The sequence below is a fragment of the Mobula birostris genome, chromosome 32, assembly GCF_030028105.1.
Source record: "Mobula birostris isolate sMobBir1 chromosome 32, sMobBir1.hap1, whole genome shotgun sequence".
In the NCBI taxonomy this organism is placed as follows: Eukaryota; Metazoa; Chordata; class Chondrichthyes; order Myliobatiformes; family Myliobatidae; genus Mobula; species Mobula birostris.
In genome coordinates this window covers 4,677,903-4,692,566 of record NC_092401.1, presented here as the reverse complement: position 1 = coordinate 4,692,566, position 14,664 = coordinate 4,677,903, and the positions used below count along the sequence as shown (strand labels likewise).

The 14,664-nt window shown below is 42.6% G+C and overlaps 1 protein-coding gene across 1 annotated transcript in view; it reads right to left on the bottom strand.

The window, feature by feature from the left end:
* dcaf15 (DDB1 and CUL4 associated factor 15) overlaps positions 1–11,410 on the bottom strand; it is a 46,503-nt gene extending 35,093 nt beyond the window's left edge. Inside the window, exon 1 of the mRNA XM_072248275.1 lies at positions 11,314–11,410. Coding sequence (XP_072104376.1) covers positions 11,314–11,388 — 75 coding nt within the window. The 5' untranslated portion in view covers positions 11,389–11,410. The remainder of the gene's footprint in view (positions 1–11,313) is intronic.
* Positions 11,411–14,664: the final 3,254 nt, after the last annotated feature.

Below are 14,664 nucleotides of genomic sequence, written 5' to 3'. Positions count from 1 at the left end.
ATTCTTCCATCTTGAACTAACGAAAGACAAGAGCAATACCTGGAAAGATTCCAACAGTCTAGACTGAATAGATAGGTTTTAACATCACCATCATTAACTACAATGACATCTTCACACTGGGAAATAGTTTTTCATATTAAAGTGGGGCACTTTATCACATTAATAAAGAGAAAAATTTCATTATGCAAAATAATTAAACAATTCTCTTCATTTGCTATGACTGTTATGAATCTAGCTTAAGAATCTCAACGTCTGTGACATATTTATCAGATGATGGAAAAGCATGCTCTCCCAATTCACAAATAGGTTCTTATTTTCAAATGGGTTGCTAAATGTTTACCAATTTGTTAATCAAAATGAGAATGCTCTAGTAAATTCATTCCATCTCAGGTTATTGAGAAAAAAGAGGAGACTGCAGGCACATTAACAGAAATCTTTATGACGGAAAGTCAGTGGATGTAGTCTACGTGGGCTTTAGTAACACATTTGACAAGATCCCTCATGGTAGGATGATCCAGAAGATTAAGGCACTTGGGATCCACAGTGACTTGGTTGATTGGATTCAAAAGTGCCTTAACTCATAGAAAACAGGGAAGTGATAGAGATTGTGGAGGCATTAGAAATGATCTTTCAAGAATCAACGTCAGCGATTTGGATGATGGAATTAAAGGCTTTGTGGCCTTTAATTGTGGACGATACAAAGATAGTGGAGGAGCAGGTCGTGCTGAGGAGGCAGGGAATCTGCAGAAGGACTTGGGAGTCCTTGTGCAGGATCCCCTAAAGGTTAACTTGCAGGTTAAGTCAGTGGTAAGAAAGGCAAATGCAATGTCAGCCTTCATTTTGAGAGGACTAGAAAGGGTGTAGGGACTTTGAATAGAGGTAGTATCTTTGATGTCTGGCAGTTAAACTCTACCTTGTAGAGTGGATAGGCATCACTGGTCTTCGTCCATCTCCTAAATCTCTCATGTATGCCTCTAGATGGCACATCCCAGTACACCGCTTCAGCTGGCTGGCTAAATGATGTGAGGGGCACCACTGGGCAAAGGACCCCATTGATGAAGACACCAGCCAGGGCGGATGGGTTCCCTGAAGAACTGCAACAGCCATGTGTTCAAGACCAGGGCGAGCCACTGAGTTGGAGGACATTAGCTGTGTTCTGGCCTGGAGAGGGGTGGGCACTACCAGGACTCATCAGCCCAAGACATTCAACATCACGGACAGAGCACAGACCCCATACCGGATCGGTGGTCGCCCTGGTCACCAAGGGCTGTGCGATCCATTGCACACCAGGCAATGTGTGAATAAGTATGAAGAGCACATGAGGCACTGTGAAGATCTACTGTCCATAGTAAAGAAGAGGAAACTGAGATGGTATGGCCATATAACAAGATCAAGAGGATTCTCAAAGACCATTCTTCAGGGAATCGTGTAGAGGAAAAGAAAAAGGGGCAGACAGAGAAAGAAATGAGCAGACGACACTGCAGAGTGGATCAGAGAGAGCTTTGTTGCAACCCAGGCACTTGCCCACAACCGTAAAAGGAGGCAACTTGTGCAGTGCTAATCTGTACAGTGCCCCTACGACCCAAGTGGGTTGTGGGATCCGTAGAATACAAAAGCAAGAGTGTAGTGCTTTATAAGGCATTGGTCAGACTGCACTTCGAGTATTGTGAGCCTTATCTAAGTTTAGGGCCCCTTATCTAAGAAAAGATGTGCTGGCATTGGACAGAGTCGAGAGGAGGTTCACAAGAATGACTTCAGGAATGAAGAGGTTAAGTATGAGAAGTATTTGATGGCTCTGAGCTCACTGGAGTTTGGGGGGGGTCATTAAAACTAATGCAATATTGAAAGGCATAGAGTGGAAGTGGAGAGGATGTTTCTTATGGGGAGGGAGTCTAGGACCACAGGGCATGGCCTCAGAATAGAGGATGTCCATTCTGAACAGAGATGAGGAGAAATTTCTTTAGCCAGAAGGTAGTGCCACAGATGGCTGTGGAGGCCAAGTCATTGTGTATATTTAAAGCAGAGGTGTATAGGTTTTTGTTTAATGAGGGCATCAAAGGTTCAGGGAGAAAGTAAGCGAATGGGGTTGAGAGGAATGATAAATCAGCCATGAAGGAATGGCGGAGCAGACTCAATGGTCCAAATGGTTTAATTTACTCCTATGTATTACGGTTGAGGAGTGTTAATCCCACCGAAGATCTGTGGCCAGAAATGTTCAGCAGGGATTGGTACTGAGACCTCTGTTTGGACGAAACATAGGAGGGCTGGTTAGTGAGGTTGCCAATATCTCAAAGATTGGCAGAGTTGTGGATAGTGAGGATAGCTGTCAAAGGATAGAGTAGGATACAAATCAGTTGGAAATATGGGCAGAGGAAGTTTAATCTGGACTAGTGCACTTTGGAAAGTCAATGTAAGAGGAAGGAATACAATAAATGGCAGGACCCTTAGGAGCACAGACCTACACAAGGATTTTTGGATGCAAGCTCATAGCTTCTTGAAAGGGGCAACACAAATAAATAGCATGGTAAAAATGAATACCTTTATCAGTTGGGGCATTTTATAAAAATCAGGAAGTCATGTTGCAGCTGTATAAAACTTTGGCTAGGCCACATTTGCAGGATTGAGCACAGTTTTGATCAACACACTATAGAAAGACAGGGAGAATACGGAGAGGGTGCAGAAGAGATTCTATAGGATATTGCTTAGATTGAAGAGTACTAGCCATAAGAGTTTGGACAAACTTGGATTGTTTTCTCCAGAAGGCCAGAGGTAAAGGGATGACCTAATAGAAGTATATGAAATTATGAGACTCAAAGTTAGGGATAAAAAGTCTTTTTCCTAGGAGAGAAATGTGAAATACTAGGGGGCATTGATTAAGGTGAAAGAGGGAAAGTGTAGAGAACTGTGATGCAAGTTTTTTTCCGCATACACAGAGAAAGGCAGATGCCTGAGGCATGCTGCCAGGAGAGGTAGTGAAAGCAGATAAGATAGCAGTGCTAAAGAGCATTTAAACAAACACATGAACAGGCAGAGAAAGTAGCTATACAGATCACATTCAGGCAAATGAGAGAGAGAGAGAGAGAGAGAGAGAGAGAGAGAGATGATAGAAACTTACAGATTCAAATCATAACTAGAAAACAAGCTTGTTGTAAGTTGCAGAGAAGAGGAAAGGTAAAGAGAATAAAGATGTATATGTTAGGCTCGAGATGGCAAGAATGTAGTGCAAATGCTGGATGAGAGAGTGGTGAAGACTTATTAATTGAAAATTATATATCTGGAGAATATGTAAATAGAAAATGAACGAGAACAGAGGAGAGAGAAACATAAACACAATCTGAGAGTTAGAACAGAACAGCGCTGGAGATCTGAATAAAAGAGAATACTGGAAATATCCAGAAAGTCAGGGAGCTTAAGTGGAGAATCATATACTAAGTTAACATTACAGGTTGATGATTTTTATTCTGGCTAATTCTGAATCAAATAGCCAACACTGGTTATCTGAAACTCGTGAATTCAATGTTGACTCCTGGAAGGTCTAATACACCTAGATGATCAGATTCTGTTCCCAAGCTCACGTCAAGCTTTGTTGGAAGAGTCTAGAATTCAGAGAGGGAGTGAGAGAGAGAACAAGAGCAGCAGACAACTATAAGCTCATAGTAACCCTTATAGATCGAAATGAAGATTTATACCCTTATACAATCAAAATGAAGATTTGGAGGATGCAATCGTCCAAAGTTTTGTATGAAGGCAGTCCATTATCTGCACTGATTTTGTTCATTTGCAATCAGTCAAAAGAATATAGCAGATAATTCACAAAATGCTGGAGGAACTCAGCAGGCCAGACAGCATCTATGGAAAAAAGCATAGTAGAAGCTTCGGCCCACTGCTCAGAGTTCCAGCATCTGCAGATTTTCTCTAGTTTGTGATGGCAGATAATTATTCCATTGATACCTATTAGGAACTAATAATCAGTTTTATAGTTTTGTAGAAGTATTGGCAGTGTTTTAAATTCAATTAAATACACAAATTGTTACCCAGTTAAACGATAGCTTGTCTTTTTTATACCTTTTAACTATTTCCATGAAACCAGCTAATTAGGGCAGCCGCTTAATTGGGCCAAAACGTATGGGTCCCGATGTCTCCCAATTAACCAGAAACCACTGTATATGTTACCGTATACAACCGGAAGATAAGGGTGTTCCATACAGCTGTTGTAATCAGAAACAAAATATAAAGTATCCCATCAGGCTTCTTTAGAACACTGACTAGAAAGAAATGCTGAGAACTATAGAACAAAGAGCTTAGTGAAGGAAGGTCACGAGATTAGCACTTTCTCAGTTTTAACCATAAGGAAGCAGAATGGCATTAACACTGAACTCTGCCATTGTAAATTATTCTACAATTAGCCATCTGGAGAGCTTAATAAAAGAGGATGTTTTGGGCTGTCTTTCCGGGCGCAAAATGCTTCAAATCAATTTTCAAGCACAGGCACTCTTTACAACTAAAGACTTCTCAAACTGATAAGAAAATACTTGCCACACACACAAAACGCTGGAGAAACTCAGCAGGCCAGGCAGCATCTATGGAAAGAAGCATAGTCGATGCTTCAGACCGAGCTGTCTCAGCCCAAAATGTCAACTGTACTCTTTTCCATAGATGCTGCCTGGTCTGCTTAGTTCCTCCAGCATTTTGTGTGTGTTGCTTGGATTTCCAGCATCTGCAGATTTTCTCTTGTTTGAGAAAATACTTGCTCTTATTTACTACATCTTGAATATCAATGTGATAGGTAATCAACATTGGTGGGGCCCAAGTTTAAGGTAAGGATGGAAAAGGCACATCAAAACAGATATGTCTTGTTGTTCAGTCCTTGAACGAGAATGATTGATTTCAGAACCATGAGCTCGAGGACTGTCTAAGACACTGGTAGAAACAACCCAGGGAGAACAATCGTAAGAAAGAAGGCACTGAGTTTGGAACTCAGAGAAGACTTAAGATTTAAGACTGCCACTAGTCTTGAGATATAACATAAAAATGGTGTCAGTATGGTAAATTGAAAGTGAAGGTGTTAAAAGACAGTGGTATCTTTATCAATAAAGATTAAGTTGTACTAAACCTTAGTTTAGTCTTCTGTTTGACAAGTCAGTAAATTCTCTATAAAGGTAATAGGGTCAACTATTGCTTTCCAGCACTGAGAAGACATTACTAAGAGCACCAAATGCAAAACACAAAATTTGAAGATGTAAAAGTGAATCCCTGTTTCATGGAGAGTGGCCGGTTCCCTGGATGGTGAAAAGTGAAGAGATAAAGACAACTACATGGAATGATTTAGTGAAACATAATGGGAAGGTTAGTGAAAATGAAGAATGCATCACAAAGCTTTGGAATGCAAAAGAGGAGGGGAACATGTTGCTCATAGTAGCATCACAATGAATATTACAGAAATCTTAAGGATGATCCACTGAATCTGAATGTTAGTGAAATGAAAGACAAGAACACGGGAATCCTAGTTCAGGTTGGAAATGTGGGAAATGGAAAACAGTTTGAAAACCCTGTCAGCTATAGTTGACAGAACTCACGATTAAAGTAAAAGAAGGGTTGGACAAGAAAGCCATGGTTATGTAAACAATAGGTCATTCCCAATTTCTACAACCTTAACATCCTGTCATCACCAGATATCTTTTTCTCTTCCCTCCTCTTTCAGCATTCCAACAGGGCCATTTGCTTCATGACTCTCTAATTCACACTTTCATTTCTACCAACACTCACCTTCTCCCTGGACAAAGACAAAGGTTTATCTAGGGTTAAAAGTAGTATTTCCTTTCTCTTAAAAATAACACCAGCGTCATCAGACGAAAAGATATAGGAGCAGAATAAGGCCATTTGGCGTACCGCGTTTGCTCCGCCATTTCATCATGACTGATCCAAGTCACTAGCCCCAATCTTGTGCCATCTTCCCATATCCCTTCATGCCCTGACTTATCAAGAATCTACCAACTTCTGCCTTTCTATACCTAGTAACTTAGTCTTCACGGCTGCTTTGGCAACGAATTCCACAGATTCCCCACTCGCTGGCTAAAGAAATTCCTCATCTCCATTCTAAATGGATGTCCTTCTATTCCGAGTCTGTGCCCTCTGATCCTAGATTCCCCCATCATAGGAAACATCCTCTCCACATCCACTCTATCGAGGCCTTTCAACATTTGATACGTCTCAATGAAATCGCCCCCCCTGCCCCATTCTTCTGATTTCCAGCAAGTACAGACCCAGAGCCATCAATCGGTATTTATATGGTAACCCTTTCATTCCCAAAATCATTCTCTTGAACTTCTTCTGAAACTTATCCCATATCAGCACATCCATTCTTAGATAAGGGCCCAAAACTACTCACAGTACTCCAAGTGAGCAGTGTTTTATAAAACTCAACATTACACCCTTGCCCAGTCCTCTCGAAATGGATGCTAACATGCATTTGCCTTCCTCACCACTGACATAACCTGCAAATTATCCTTTAGGGAATTCTGCACCAGGACTCCCAAATCCCTTTGCACCTCAGATTTTTGAATTTTCTCCCCATTTAGAAAATAGTCTAGTATTATTTCTTATACCTAACTGCATAACCATACACTTCCCAACACTGTATTCCATCTGCCACTTCTTTGCCCGTTATCCTAATCTGTCTTAAGTCCTTCTGCAGCCTCCCTGCTTCCTCAACGCTACCAGCACCACCACCTACTTTCATATTGTTTGCAAACTTGGCTACAAAACCACCAATTCCGTCATCCAAATCATTAACATGTAACGTAAAAAGAAGCAGTCCCAACACAGACACCTGAGGAACACCAGCAGCCAACTCTTTATTCCCACTCTTTGTCTCCTGCCAATCAGCCAGTGCTCTATCCATGCTAGTATCTTTCCTTGTAAATACTATGGGCTCTCATGTGTGGCACCTTATCAAAGGCCTTCTGAAAATCCAAGTACACAACATCTACCAATTCTCCTTTGTCTATTTTACTTGTTATTTCTCCAAAGATGTTCAAAAGATTTATCAGGCAAGATATTCCCTTAAGAAAACCATGCTGACAATTGCCTATTTTATCATGAGCCTCCAACTACCCCAAAACCATATCCTGAAGAATTGACTCCAACATCTTCCCAACCACTGAAGTCAGACTAACTGGCCTATAATTTCCTTTCTACTGCCTCTCTCCCTTCTTGAAGAATGGAGTGACATTTGCAATTTTCCAGTCCTCCAGAACAATGCCAGAGCCTATTAATTCTTGAAAGATCATTAATAATGCCTCCACAATCTCTTCAGCCACATCTTTCAGAACCCTAGATAGAGACCATCTGGCCCAGTTAATTTATCTACCTTCAGACCTTTCTGGTTGGCTACTTAACCACCTTCTCCCTAGTTATGGCAACTTTTCTCACTTCTGCTCCCCGATTCCCTCAAACTTCTGGCATATTGCTAGTGTCCTCCACAGTGAAGACAGATGCAAAATACTTATTCAGTTCATCCGCCATTTCCTTGTCCCCCATTACTCCCTCTCCAGTGTTGTTTTCCAGCAGTCCAATATCCATTCTCACCTTTCTTTTACTCTTGATATATCTGAGGAAACTTTTGGTATCCTCTTTAATATTATTGGTTAGCTACAAACTCAATCTTTTCCATCTTTACAACTTTTTAGTTGCCTTCTGTTGGTTTTTAAGTTTCCTAATCCTCTAACTTCCCACTAATTTTTGCTCTATTATATGTCCTCTCTTTGGCTTTTATTGTTGGATTTGACTTCCCTTGTCAACTATTGTTGCACCATCCCGCCTTTAGACTACTACTTCTTCTTTGGGATATATCTATCCTGTGCCTTCCAAATTGCTTCCAAAAATTCCAGCTATTGCTGCTCTGCTGTCATCCCTGCCAGTGTTTTTTTTTCCCCAAACAACTTTGGCCAACTCCTCTCTCGTGCAATACTGATACATCTGAATACTGATATATTTGACTTTAGCTCTCCCTCTCAAATTGCAGGGTGAATTCTATCATATTTTGATTACTTGGTTCCTTTACCCTAATCCCTAATCAATTCCAGTTCACTGCACAACACCCAATCCAGAATAGCTAATCCCCTAGTGGGCTAAACCATGAGCTGTCCTAAAAAGCCATCTTGGAGGCATTCTACAAACTCCCTCTCTTAGAATCCAGCACCAACCTGATTTTCCCAATCTACCTGCATATTGAAATCCCCATGACTGTTATAACATTGCTCTTTTGGCATGCATTTTCCACCTTCCATTGTAATTTGTAGACCACATCATTGCTACTGTTTGGGGGTCTGTACACAAATCCTATCAGGGTCTTTTTACCAACACACACCAAAGTTGCTGGCGAACGCAGCAGGCCAGGCAGCATCTCTAGGAAGAGGTACAGTCGATGTTTCGGGCCGAGACGTCGACTGTACTTCTTCCTAGAGATGCTGCCTAGCCTGCTGCGTTCACCAGCAACTTTGATGTGTGTTGCTTGAATTTCCAGCATCTGCAGAATTCCTCGTGTAGGGTCTTTTTATCCTTGCAGTTTCTTAGCTCTACCCACAAGGATTCTACATCTTCGGATCTCATGTCACCTCTTTTTAAGGATTTGATTTCATTTTTTTTTACCAACAGAGCCACCCACCCCCCCACTCCGCCTACCTGCCTGTCCTTTCAATACAACGTGCATCCTTGGAAGTTAAACCACCAGCTACAATTTTCTTTCAGCCACGGCTCAGTTAAGCCCACAACATAACATCTGCCAATTTCTAACTGTGCCACAAGTTCATCTACCTTAATCCGTATAATATGTGCATGCAAATATAACACCTTCAGTCCTGTATTTATCATCCTTTTTAAATTGAAACTTATCACATTGACTGCAATTTTGCCTTATCATCAGCCTGTCCTTGCAGGCAGTCTCACTATTATACTAATTGACCCATCCACAGCCCTATCACTCTGAATCCCATCCCTCTGCCAAATTAGTTTAAACTCTCCCCAACGACTCCAATAATCCTGCCCGCAAGGACGTTGGTTCCTTCTCAGGTTCAGGTATAACCCACCCCTTTTTTACAGGTCATACCTTCACCAGAAGAGATCCCAATGATCCAGAAATCAGAACCCCAGCCCCCTGCACCAGTTCTTAGCCACGCATTTATCTCCCAAATGCTCCTACCCTCACTGGCGCATGGCTTAGGCAGCAATCCAGAGATTACTGACTTGGAGGACCTGTCTTCAGCTTTCTACCTAGCTCCCTAAAATCTCTCTTCAGAACCTCCTAATGTTTCGTACCTATGTCATTGGTGCCAATATGTACCAAGACTTCTGACTGCTCACCCTCCTCCTTTAGAATGCTGTGGACCCGATCTGAGTCATCTAGTAATACTGCCAATTTCCACCAGATGACTAATTTTTTTTCCATTTTTCTCTATTTCTCTTAAGAATTCTGAGAATTAAAGGCTTAATATATGAGTGTTTAATGATGTTGAGCCCATCCTTCCTGCAGCTAGATGAATAAAGGGGGAATCTCATTGAAACCTACTGAATATTGAAAGACCTCGATAGAGTGGATGTGGAGAGAATGATTCCAAAAGTCTAGGAGCAGAGGGCACATCCTCAGAATAGAAGGACATCTCTTGAGAACAAAGATGACTTCTTTAGCTAGAGGGTGGTGAATCTGTGGAATTCATTGCTATATAGAGACAGATGTGGAGGCCAAGTCATTGGGTTTTTTTTCCAAAAGAGGTTAATAGGTTGCTAATTAGTAAGGGTGTCAAAGGTTACAGGGAGAATACCATGCCAACTAGAATGTAGCGCTGAACCTGGCCCCCCGCCTCCCCCCCCATCTCCAGTGCTGACTGGTCACATCACTTGCTCCACTCTGCCTCACATCAGCCCTAAGCAGTGGCTTCTGTACACCTTTGTTTGTGAGTCACCGATTCACCTCACAACAAACCACTTGGAACTGTTTCCTTCCTGTGGAAAGACAGGAGTTCACGCCAAGTTCCTGGCATAACAGTGAACAACTCGAGCACATCTCTTCAAAATGCGGAAAGGAGGCAAGCAGTAATATACCTGTGTTCAAGCTTCAGGGCCACCAGCTCAATATGGACAGCAGATTTGGTGTGTCACCAAAGATTCTTGCAAATTTCTATAGATGCATGGTAGTGAGCATCCTGACTGTTTGCATCCCACCCTGATGTGGAAGCTCCAATACCAGGATCGCAAGGGGCTTTCAGCCAGTTCCATCATAGGCTCATCAAGAAGCATGCATCATTAAGGGCCCTTGACACCCTCTTCTTCTTACAACTATTAGGGCGGAGAGACAGGAACCTGAAGGCCCACAGCTCAGCAATTCAGGAGCAGCTTCTTCCCCATCATCATTAAATTTCTGAATAGAGCATTCTTATTTTTGGATTATTTATTTATTTAATTTATTGTAAATATATGTCTTAGCACTGAACTGCTGCCAACAAATTACACATCATATAAGACAAAAAAAAACTGATTCTGATTCACTATGGCAAAGAAAGGTGACATTAATTGGAGTACCAGTGCATTCAATTATCTGCAAGACCACATTTCAATCTAAAATAGATATATTTTACTATACACTATAAAAGACTAATATCCTGTCAATACTTAGCCCTAAACTGATACCTAAAAAAAGCACTATCTGATCATTTTTATCCCCAGCAAAGAACTAAATGCTGCTTTCACATCGACAAAAATAATAGACCAGCATCATTTTAGAAGGTTACCTTCCCACTTCAACTATAAATAATCACTAAAGTTTACACATTTTGGACTTGCCTCGGGATTTTTTTTAAAAGTAGTCCTGCTAAGAAAGTGGGAACTTTCAGCTTTCAACTTGTCTATACACTTCCCACATTACAGCACTGGGTAACTGAAAGAAGTTCTTTGTCTACACCTTGGGACATCCTGAAGGGACGTGAAAAATGCTGTAGTAATACAACTCAGTTCTTCTGAGCAATAGCTTTCTGAATATTCCAAACATTAAAATCCAATTTTGACCCAGAAGCTCAAACTAAGACGTGTATCTTTAATATAAAAGCAATGGTCTATTGGAAGTGTTTCATGATGAGGTACATTTTCATTATGATATACTCCGTACGTTGCTGTTGGAAAGGGTCAATTCTCTGCCCAGTTAGTCACTGGGAGTCCGACCTCCATCCCCACAGCCCATATCACGCTTTATTTGGGGGGAATTTTCACTTTGCAAATGCAGCATTTACTGTTCTCAGCCCGGTCAGCCGCCGCCTCATGTACCTTTAGCCGGTATAAGCTCCTCAGCACATTGTTTTTCCTCCTCATAGCCGGACTCTTACTCCGGCTCGGCGCCATTTTCTCCCTCAAACCGCCAGCTTCCGCGCAACCCAACTTGATAGTTGAATCCCGCCCCGCCACCTCTCCATTGGCTCCTTCCCTGAGCTCACCCGCTTGCTATTGGTTGTCGTTCACACGTCAATCAAGCTGGCTCCCCGCCCAACAGGTTCCGTCGAAGATCTGAGGTAGCGCCCCTGGTGGACTGGAAGAGTGACAACTTGCAGCCTGACGGGGCTGCAGTGATTTCCAGATCAACCCAGGTCGCTCACAGCTGCTTGGCCCCAAGTGTTTGAGAGCCAAAGGTGGCAATTAGAAAAGTACAGCACCTTCGGACTGATGCTGTGCCGAACCAGCTAAAAAGTAAAGTAAAAAAAACAAAAAACAAATCCTTCCACATACAAAAGAAAATCTGCAGATGCTGGAAATCCAAGCAACACACACAAAACAGTTCTGCAGAAGGGTTTCGGCCCGAAATATCGACTAAACTATTTTTCTAGATGCTGCCTGGCCTGCTGAGTTCCTTCAGTATTTTGTGTGTGAAAAACGAGTCCTTCCTACCTACACAGTGTCCACATCTTCCTCATATTCACGTGCCTATTTAAGAGTCCCTCTAATATGTTTGCCTCTACCACCATACCAGGCATTACATTCCAGGTATCGACTACACTCTGAGTTAAAAACTTACCCCTCACTACCCCAAATCTGTGTGAATTTACAATTCCTCTTAAACTGTGTTTTTAAACTCCAACAAACTCTGCAGATGTGCTGTTGAAAGCATCCTGACAGGCTGTACCATGGTTGTGTTAGATACAGCTAATGGTGGGAAGGGATGTACCCGTGATGTATTGGGCTGAGTCCACTGCTCTCTGCGGCTGTATATGTTCCTGTACATTCAAATGTTGCAGACAGTAGTGAACTCAGTCCAATACATCACTGTCACCCCTCCATTAGTTGTGTAGGGTGTTAGAGTGAGTTTTTGGGCAGATGATTCATTTACACTTAAATGACTCTGGCCACCAGTCTTCTGTTTGACAAAGTACTGTGGACTGAGTTCACAACAACGCATTTTCCTAAAAGCTGTGAATACCAGATGCTGCTGATGCTGTAGTTTGACCAGATGCTGTAGTTTCGAAGACAGTATTATCTATACTTTATAAATATGAATTGTCCTCTATGTTAGCACGTAAGATACCAAATAAATGTATTGTGGATTTAACTTGCACTCCCAAAGGCTGTGAGTGCCAACCCAGACATGTTGGCATTGGGAGGAAAGGATGAAATCAGAAGGTGTGATGTTTTGTATGTAGCTTCAAAAGAAAGCATTGTCTATAATTTGTAAATAGGGATTGCCCTTTGTGTTTAGCAAATAAATATCGAGCCCACATTGGGCTAGCAGACCTTTCCACCTAAAGCGTCTCCGTCCGTATGATGCCTGCTGTACCTTGTTGTATCGAATAAAGAAGCTGCTTTGTATCTACCAGTAACTCTGCCTGTCCGGTGATTTCATCCACGCCACAACATTTGTGGTGTTTCCGCCCATAATTGGTGAAAACATACAGAATTCACAACCATTGACGTTGGGTTAGGGTTCATTTAAGAGGCTGGTCAGATGTAATGGGATAATTACATAAAGGAGTTTTACTGCACTTTGTGTTCAGGTTTTGCAGTTCAACAAATGTGTTGTTATAATTTTCCTAAACTTAGAAGGTCTCATTTGCAAAAACCTCCATTTGTGACCCCAGTACTCTAGGACGATTCCAGAGTTACTGAACATTTCAGCCAGCGCAATCCCTTTGAAGCTGCCGGAGTTTTGGGAGCAAAATGCTGTCACTTGGTTTGTACAAGCTGAGGCCCAATGTTTGTGGTGAGAAATCTCCGTGCACAGTACTGCGTATTACTACGTAGTAGTGTCGCTCAGTAGTTGCACAGCAGCGAGAGTAGTGAGTCTGCTTGAACGTCCGCCTGAACGTGAAAAATATTGCATGCTGAAAACCCCCCATCTACAGAATTTTGCACTATCAGAGTCTCAGCATGCCAAACAGTTGCTCTTCATGCCCAGCCCTAACGATGCTAAGCCATCGAAGCTGATGGATGTGCTGCCTCTCCTGAGAAATCACCATCCCTGTTTTATTTTTAAAGAACTCTTCATGCAGCAAAGCCTGATCAAGTTCACATAGCCCTCACTAATGCACCTGTGAAGGACTATAGGGAGCTTGCCAAAATGGCTGATAGACGACACTCAGGTTGGCAGAGATGCAAAATTCCTCCTCATTTCCCTGCCTCAATAAGCTTTGACAGCAAGGCCTTCAACACAAGGACACTCGTGCCTGCAAAACAGATAACGCCGGGCCTGTGTTTTTACCACGCTCACTTTGGTATGAACGCTAGGAAGTGCCGACCACCTTGCAGCTTCAACAGTGCCGGCACATTAGTACATCAGAGGTCTGTGAACACCATGGCTTCCAGCTGCCAGGGTCGTCAACCTTTCAGGATGATGGTTGCTGTGTGACGTGGGTGTTGCTGGCATCACCTATTGACGAGAAGGCAAAGAGCAACGAAACATTGCTGGAGGCCACCAAAGGCAGCAAGATCCAGACGTACGGGACATGACGGGTGACTCCCTGCTTTTCGTGGGCAACATTACACATGGGACTTCATCCCGGCTAAAGTGGCTAGACCTCTGCTCAGCTGGTTGACTGGTGTCCAAACAACAACCTAGCACTCAACATCAGTAAGCCTGAGGAACTGATTGTGGACTTCAGGAAGGGGAAGTTGGGGGAACACATATCAGTCCTCATCAAAGGATGAGTAGCTCCAAGTTCGTGGGTGTTAACATCCCTGAGGAGCTATTCTGGGCTCATCATATTGATGCAATTACAAAGAAGGCACAACGACGACTATACTTCGTTAGGAGTTTGAGGAGACAACTGTACTGATACACCATGGAAACCATTCTAACTGGTTGCATCACCATCTGTTGTGAAGGGGCCACTGCACAGATCAGAGCCTGAAGACACACACAATTACGAGAGAGGGTGGACATGACATGAGATGCACATCAACTCTGGCAGGGTTTGCAAGACATTACTTCCCACAAAGTGAATCCCAATAGCATGAATGGCAGCGATGCTTCACTACCAGACGATCTCAATGCAGTTTATGCCCGCTTTGAAAGGGAGAATATAACTACAGCTGTGAAGATCCCTGCTGCACCCAGTGACCCTGCGATCTCTGACTCAGCCCGATGTCAGGCTGCCTTTCAGGAGGGTGAACTGTCACAGGACAGCAGGTCCT